The following is an 8,862-nucleotide window of genomic DNA, read 5'->3' on the forward strand; positions in this document are numbered from 1 at the left end:
ACCTCCATTTCATTTATATTTTCATGAGTGTTGTGTTCATGTGTGTATTTTTCTCATATAAAGTAATGGAACGCATTTATGCACTCCCTCTCACTCCACATTGAAAATCATCTTAAAAAATTAATTAAACTACTTGTAGGACTGCTTTCTTGAGCACCGTGATTGGAGAAAGTGTCAAGACGAAGTGAAAGAATTCCGGCTGTGTGTTGAGCGGAACAAAGCCAAAAGCAGACCATCTGATAAACAATGATTAGTTACCGAGTATTAGAAATAGAAATGAAAACTATTAAATACAGATTTTAAAGTCATTTTGCTGCTATGTATTCTGAGTTAGGATACCAATCGGTTTCCTTCCTTTTTGTACTTTCCATTGTCCACCACAGATGCACACGTCTAACCAACGACATTGCCACGCTATCATACAAGCAGACGACAAAGGCACGGGGACGGGCAGTGACCACCCGCAGCATCTACAACAAACACGAATACAGCAACAGCATGATCTCTCCGAATCATCGCATCGACGTCTACCTGGTGCATTGTTTCATCTGCTTATCGGTGGCATCAGTCGTTAAATGCAACTGCCAGATGACATCCCTTACTATGGTGCTATGGTCGCATGGAGGAGCGATGCCCTTAGGAGTCTTCAGACCTAAGAGGTTCAACATACAATGCCGCCGAAGCATTAAGGCCACACCACTTAAGAGTTAGACACTTAGATTGTGAAAACTTGGGCATGTATACAAATCCTCTGTAGTAACATAGCCATCTTGTCTTGCCATTCCTAGGCTCGAGTGTCCGGCTGATCGTCTCCCTCCCCCCCCCCTCCCAAGAGGAGAAAGACCCATGGAGAGACAATGCCGGACAGGGTGGACACTCACGCCTATGCTATGCCATCCCTGCCTCTCAATACAAAAGCCATTGGACAACAGTCACTGTCTTATATTAGTCCAACATGTCAAACGAATTAATAACATCCTTGTTCCTTTCATTCGTTCTTTGTGATCTTGTCTCAGTACATTTTTACTTCAGTGCACATCAAGACGTTAACTCCGAACTTGCATCAACTGGTCAGCTAACAGCTAATACATGTCATCTAAACCAATATCCGACCTCTAAGAAGGAAATGAAATGGCTACATACGACTATCAGGTAGCTGTTTGCTGGTTGATAAATGAAAAAGCACTGAAGTGCTAAACCCTCGGCTGCTACCCAGTTGTTCTCTTACTCATTAGTTCTACACCAGCTAGACTGTAATTGTTGTTTTCTCACTAAACGTTTACTGTAACTAAAATTTAATTATTTTATTTGATTTTGATTTTGATTTAATTTTGACTTAATTTTAATTTAATTTAATTTAATTTTAATTTACTTTAATTTAATTTTAATTTAATTTTAATTTAATCTTAAATTAATCTTAAATTAATTGTAATTTTAATTTAATTTTAATTTAATTTTATTTTAATTTAATTTTGATTTTATTTTGTATTTTTTACCCACTAGTGTTACTGTACCCTAGAGTTCCATGCCTTGGGTAATAATGCACTACTAATGCCAATGAGGTCCAACACTAACATACTGTAGTCTGATTATACGTCCGTTATTGTCCCATCAATGTTGGTGTACCAAACCCTCATACTACTAGAACAGTAGAAATACTAATTAATGGCACCGACCTGCTGGTAGAAATGGGTCGTGCGGATTGAACTCTAGCGGATGCCACAGCGACTGAGGAGCAGAGTCGAACTCGTAAGTTACCATCTGAGTTGCATTACCATAACGACCCGACGTATAACCTTGAAATACACCCAAAACAGTCTAAAGTGACCGACGGATGAGACTGTCGTAAACAACTTACCCTTCGCAAAGACATGTGGGTCAACCTGCTCATAGCCTGGCGGTGCAGGTAATAGGGGAATGGTTGGATCTGCCATCATAATCAATATCAGTAATATCAGTATGGCCAAAGTCAGACTTAGCCACGTCTTACCGATGTCATTGTCTTGATCAGTAATCGCACCCTCACCCATTCTCCTCTCTACAAAAAGCTTTGTCACTTGTTTGAACAACACAGAAAGGCAATCCATTGATTCTGGAGCATAGACATACAACTCAAGGACGACACACACGTTTACGAGTTCCACCAATTACCTGGGACGCCGACGAATGTCGGAACACATTTAGGTTGAATGTCAACCCACTGCCGGATAATAACAAGGAGTTCCCTCAATGCGTGTAAACTCTCTGTTCTCACGTAACTCGCCGCCTAAGCAACAACGAGTTAGAAGCGATCGACAACAATCATGAAATCCGGTCACTCGTATCAATGCCATGCCATCTCTTTGTGTCAAATTTGCTGCCACATCCACAACCAATTGTATCAGATTAGAACATGATAGTAGTTCACCTAGGAATCGATCAAATTGCACAGACCAGACATACGAGTTGATTTTTCAGTGCCTACTTGCAGTTGGACTGCCATTTGTTATGTTTACTGTCTCAACAACCTTCTCCAGCTCCTCACTCATGTGGGTTTTGTTGATTTCTATCAAGACAGAATCTGTATGAGCAGCCATCACAAAGATTCACAGGGGCATAGCGTGGCATGGGCTAGGCCGGGCTATACCCATCATTTGTAGGCGTGGTCATAAAAATTGTAGACTGTACATATGTGTGGGGACCAAAGCTGTATATAGTATACTAGATCCATGCCCCGTCCTTCGTACATGCAAGATACTGTAGCGTTCTGACGAAGACGCTTGCAGTCTGAACGTGTGTGGACGTCACGTGCAATCTTTGTTGCGAGGTCCCGGATATGCTTAATGAATTCGAATCTTGCTCTTCGCGCTTTCTTCAATAGAAATCGACAAACTCCCATGCGTGTAGCGCTTGGTACAGAAAACACGTAGGTTGGATTTGGTGCAAATGCAATCAGAATTTGGAAAGAAACGAAAGCGCTAGAAGAGTGAGTTCCATCGGCAAGAAATATTCGATTGCTCGAAGCTTTGCGAAGGACGACGACACGTCCACAGGACTGGTGTGGGCGTGTGTTCGAATAAACTGGAATGTGTAGCGATTGCGTCAGAAAGAAATTTTACCTGGGGGTCGACCTGGTGCATTAATTTTTCTTAAATTTTTACGTAAACCTTGCCCTTCGCATGCCAAGTGTGCATGCCAATTTTGGTTGTGAACGGACAAAAGACGTGGCCGCGTATCACGAACACACACATGCACGCACGCATGCACACACACACACACACACACACACACACACACACACACACACACACACACACACACACAAAATTTCCAGTCTGGGTCTACCACTGATTCCACTGTAGCAGCCAATTAGAAGCCAATAAAAGTGGGCGTGTCCATAAAGTGGGCGTGCACATAAAATGGGTGTGCCCCGTAGCATTGTGAAGTTTACCCCCCATTTCTAGAGGTCATGCTATGCCCCTGCAAAGAAAACAGAAAGACATGCATCCAGGGCTGGCAGAGCACTCCAGATGTTGGGTGTGCCAACGCCTTGCGTGGCAAAGCCCTGCCCACAGTGAACATAAGTTATTAAATAGCTAATTTATTTAATCATTTGAACCAATATTTCCGGAAGTTCTCGCCAAAAAGTTTGGTAAGCCATGGCCCACCTGGCCCACCCTTCTCCACCATCCCTGGCATCTACATTGCATGTACATGGGCATGGCATCTAGTCCAACCAGTCCGGAACATGGCCGGACTGGTTTTAGAAAAATGCACTTTCACCAGATGCTCAGTGAAGGGTATACGGTAAACCAGAAATTCATGCAATGATTTAAATCGTGCGCATTGTGCAACCAGAGTAGCATCACACAAATTGAATTCGCACTGTCCATATGAGACATACTAATGCGTATGTGCATACGTGTTCATTCCATCTTTCTCTTTCTGGTTTTCCATAGATCCGTGGTGTATGCTATGAATCCAGAATGAAGTTGAACGGAGTAAACGTCATGCATAGAGGCTTCGTTGTTCTAGTTGTTGTTATGGTGTTGATTGGTCACTGAGAAAACTGCTACCACTAGACTCGAGTAGATATTTGAGCTGTCTTGACATCTAACGCACAAATTTAAACCACACAGCATTTTCAAGCACTCGTTTGGGGCAAATTTGCACAATATTTGGGTCACTGCCACACGAAATTCTGGTTTTACAGTAACTGATTAAATTATTAATATATTTTTACTCATAGACAGACAGACAGACAGACAGACAGACAGACAAACAAATACAAGTTAACTATTCGTTGGACAGACGCGATCGATTTACCATTCAGTTGATCTTCCAACCACACGCTGGTTTCTTTTGACAGGAGACTCCTGAACAACGTCCAGATGCTGCAGAGAACCAACTGCGAATGGATTATCATTGCCACTTCGCGGCCCTGCGGCAAACACCTGATCACAAACATCACAATAAAACAAAATAAATCCTACCAGCAACACAAGTGGCACCATACAGACCGAAGCTGGTACATCAAAAGCTCTACTATTGGACAACATCCAGTTACTGTTGCATGAATTCAAGCAAATTTCAGTGAATTAGCTCACACACTGTCATCCAACTTTAGTACACAACACGAGATATGCAAAGCAACTTCTAGTACGTTTGCTTTGCTTTGGATATTCTTTCACTTTCGTGTATAACTCAAAATATTCTGTGTCACTGGCAACAACCAATTGCAAATATGCACAACAATGTGCCTTTGACTCAGTTGACTTAATGACCGATATGAATCAATGCATGATCATGCAGGGGTGGCCAACTGGCCCTGTGGCACCAGAGGCTGGTCTTGGGCACCAAGCAAGCAAAGATTTGGGACCAAGCCTTGAAGCCGCTCAAGCAGATGGTGACATCTAGACAGTGACTGAAGAGCTGTGCTTCCATGAACATAAGGAATCACCGTGCTAGATACAAGAGTATGTATGTATGTATGTATAAATGTATGTATGGAAAAGCGAAGAACTGTAGTGTCATCAATGAGTGGCAATTACATCTGTGATATGTGGCCGCTCTTGCTCAGCACAAATTGGTTCACGGAGACACAGACAAAGTCATAATTAAGCTTAGTCATATCGACATACGTAAGTATGTACTATGTAGGTAAGTAGGTAGCCTCAAACCAGTCTCGCGTAGGTGTGTCCACACAGGCGTGTCATTTCCGTTGGGTACCAGGATGCGTTCCTGGTGCCACACCAAGGCACCAGCCTTATCCGAACTTGGCCACCCACCCCTGAATGATGCCTGGAACCAAAGAGAAACCCTCACATCTAAATCCTAACTGTAATTTCTAATCAAATTTGGTTTAGGCCAAAAGGTCGTTTAGCTTTAGTATGTGAAAAAACTGTCTGTTGTTCGTGAAATGGAACAAAAACTTACGGAAATTGAATTATGAATACACATATGTTTACGTAATTAGGGTGGGTAGCTGGGATGTTTCATGTCTTTGTGTAGAGTGTGTTTGTCTGTTTGTTTTGTTTCTGTTTGTTGCCCTCAGTGGGACCTACGTCATGTACATGATGTAAAAAATTCAATACCATATTATCTCTCATATAAACACGTCCTTCCTATTTGTTCAAAGGGCCTGTTAGAGTGTCTTGACTAGAGACGTGTCTCTGTTGGATACTGTGTCTTACATAATTTCAATGTTGTTTATAACTCAACCGTGCTCACATTAACAATACAATTTAGCTATCGTTTATTACCATCCAATACATTACGTTTGACTACCGGTAACAGGAATTACTAATGACGTGAGCTCCTATTGGAGACATCACTGTATTGGAGACCTGTAATTATATTAGGCCCCTATTTGTTGCATGTCTGTTTCACATCACCCAGGCTCTCTAAAACTGATGCAGGGAGTGGGCCAATACCATTATCCATTATGTACACATGACACCGGAAGTCAGCAGGCACTGTATAAACAATATTATAACACAACAGATCAGCCAGCACCATGGCAACAAGAGGTATTAAATACAAGCTCTAGACATCATCATGCGAATGACAACTAGAGTGACTTTAACAACTACTGGACGATCTGTGTTTGGTTCTGGTTCTCAAGTTCTTTCTTGAAGATTTACAGTAAACCGTGTAGATAAGAAGAGCAGACATCGCACAATTTATTAAAAGAAATGAGACACAGAAGATGGTTCAGACGTATGCCATGTGCTCCGGTCGTATTGCACATGCGCATTACATGAATAATGGCATAATGGTAAAATCAGTGCAGTCCTGTCGTTCGGATGCAGGCGGGTGATGTGAAACAGACATGCAACAAATAGGGGCCTTAGAGATAATATGATAATAATAGTAATACTAAATGTCAGGTAGAAATCATACAAACAGAAATTGGATGCATACAATCGTTTACGTTACACAACAGAGACGACACCAGAAATGTCACGACAGACACGACTGCTTTGTCTTACTTCCAAAGAGTGAGCAGCATCGCCAAATACGACGGAAAAGTGACTTCACGTTGACCAACTGGCTGGATAACAAATGAATTTTCTAGCTGCTGTATAACTGCTTCAAAGAGACCTGCAGGCATATCACTTAGTATGAGTATACAACATTGCATGTTAGGGTTGATAACCTTCCATATGAATTCCACAGAAACACACTAAGATGTCCCACCAGTCGTTTCCAGTAGCAAGACTGTAAGCAAAGAGATTGCTCAAGTGTCTGGCCAGTTGCTCAGGCCTAAAGTCGTCTATAACCACAACTCGATGTTTAATGCACACACGCACGCACGCACACACACACACACACACACACACACACACACACACAGACACACACAGACACACACACACACACACACACAGACACACACACACACACACACACACACACACACACACACACAACTTGTATTAAAAAGTGTCTGTATTTTGCATTATGTATGTAGAGACGTTATTACCTGGTGGGAGTCCAAAAGTCCTGAGTGACAAACGAAACATATTCACATCTCCAATATCAGTAACTCCAATGACACAGCAATGGTTGGGAGAAACGGCAAAAGACAATATTGACTGTGATACAGACAATCGTAGCCTCTTACCAGCTAGTTAAACACACAATCATCGTCAACAAGACAACAAATGATAAGACACGTAATACGGCTTCTCATATAAACTACATGCCCCTAACAAATAAAGTTGGTACCGTGGTTGGTATCAATACATTGATTATCCTGCCACACTTACCACTGACTAAGATACAAATACACACACACGCACGCGTGTGCATACACACACACACACACACACACACACACACACACACACACACACACACACACACACACACACACACACACACACACACACACACACACACACACACAATCCAACCACTAATCACTTTTGCCGTCGGATTTCAAGAACAAGACAATACAAACAGCCAACGACGTGTTGCTGCAGAGGCATGCACTGTTCAGCTCTTCTGTCAGTCTAATAGCTAATGCAAAATTCTGACTCTCTGTTCACTGGTAGCCTATCTAGCCAGAGCCAGCAATGCCGGCTGGAGGGCCTAAACTATAATTGTTCTGGCCAGAGAGCCAGCAATGCCGGCTCTGTAGCTCAAATTATGGTTGTGTGAAGCAAAGTGATTATATAAGCATTTCTTTCCAAAGAAGACTGTAGACAAAGTGTGTACCATGCTCTGCAATGTTAGCACAAACTACTAAGTATTGCATTGGAGATGCCTTGGGACACTCTCCATTTGCATTGACCCTACAGAAGTAGATGTAAGGTCAGGCTCCAGGAGTGCTCTTGAATTAAATCTTTATTGTTAATATTAATGCAACTGGTGTCAGGTATACATCATTGTAAACATCCAGAGTTAGACTCGACCCAGACTCTCTCCGCCCTCGTCATTCCCCAGACTGTCAATTCTTGGCGCAGAGATTGACAATCCGGGGAATAACGAGGGCAGAGAGAGACTGGGTCGAGTCTAATTCAGAGTACAGAGACAGTATACATGTCTTTGTCTTCTAACAGACATAGTTGTTCTTTCTACTTGACATAGTTTCATTTTAATTACGGCTGTTGTAGCATTGTGTTGCTGGTATTGTGTGTGTAGTAGCTAAAGCTGTACAGAGACTGACGATGACATAATGTTTAAGCCTTAACTTAACAAAATAGCAATGTAAAGATTATTTAATGATTAGCGGTTGCAGGAAACTGATATGCAGACGTCGTATACCTAAAATTTTTCAGCTCCCGTCCAAAAGTGTGACAGGTGTACAATCTCATTAACTCATTCTAGGATTACTACCATGGAGGGCTACCTTTTTGTCTGGAAATGTATTTAATTAATCAACAGGAAATGGTACAAATTAAAATATATTGTTATTATTAAACAATAGGCTGCAGTGGGTATGGTCAGTAGGTGTGGTCAGTAGGTGTGGTCAGTGGGTATGGTCAGTGGTAGCCTCGAACTTCCAGACCAGAGAGCGCGCGAAGCGCACGAACTCTAGTCTGGACCAAGTCGATACTAAAATGATTTCGGAAATAGCCTTCTAAGCCAATCAGCTCCTTACAACCAGTATGTCGGTTGTAAATTCTGATTGGTTTAGCAGTAATTGGTTATGCTAAGTGCACTAACGTTGATTGCGCGCGTGTGAAATCCTCATGGGCGGCTAAGTGCACGCCAGAGCCATGATGAAGACTCTGGTGCACACACACATCTTAGTTTTAGTTTCAGCTTCAGTTCTTTAATATTTTCAAGCCTGTGGTGACAGGACATGCACAGCAGCGTCGCTAGACCATCACCTTTGACAACTGGTCGAGTGGTAGTCTCGCCAGTCGAGCGGTT

The 8,862-nt window shown here is 42.3% G+C and overlaps 1 protein-coding gene across 1 annotated transcript in view; it reads right to left on the reverse strand.

Moving 5' to 3' along the window:
* Window positions 1–201: 201 nt before the first annotated feature.
* The window catches only part of LOC134179383 (mediator of RNA polymerase II transcription subunit 16-like), a 13,057-nt gene continuing 4,396 nt past the window's right edge, over window positions 202–8,862 (reverse strand). The window contains exons 13-24 of the mRNA XM_062646261.1: window positions 6,965–7,108; window positions 6,638–6,754; window positions 6,471–6,582; window positions 4,306–4,433; window positions 2,465–2,545; window positions 2,319–2,407; window positions 2,152–2,266; window positions 1,991–2,092; window positions 1,859–1,927; window positions 1,677–1,796; window positions 532–652; window positions 202–470 (exon numbers count right to left, since the gene is read on the reverse strand). Coding sequence (XP_062502245.1) covers window positions 317–470; window positions 532–652; window positions 1,677–1,796; window positions 1,859–1,927; window positions 1,991–2,092; window positions 2,152–2,266; window positions 2,319–2,407; window positions 2,465–2,545; window positions 4,306–4,433; window positions 6,471–6,582; window positions 6,638–6,754; window positions 6,965–7,108 — 1,352 coding nt within the window. The 3' untranslated portion in view covers window positions 202–316. The remainder of the gene's footprint in view (window positions 471–531; window positions 653–1,676; window positions 1,797–1,858; window positions 1,928–1,990; window positions 2,093–2,151; window positions 2,267–2,318; window positions 2,408–2,464; window positions 2,546–4,305; window positions 4,434–6,470; window positions 6,583–6,637; window positions 6,755–6,964; window positions 7,109–8,862) is intronic.

Source organism: Corticium candelabrum, chromosome 5, assembly GCF_963422355.1.
Source record: "Corticium candelabrum chromosome 5, ooCorCand1.1, whole genome shotgun sequence".
Classification (NCBI taxonomy): domain Eukaryota; kingdom Metazoa; phylum Porifera; class Homoscleromorpha; order Homosclerophorida; family Plakinidae; genus Corticium; species Corticium candelabrum.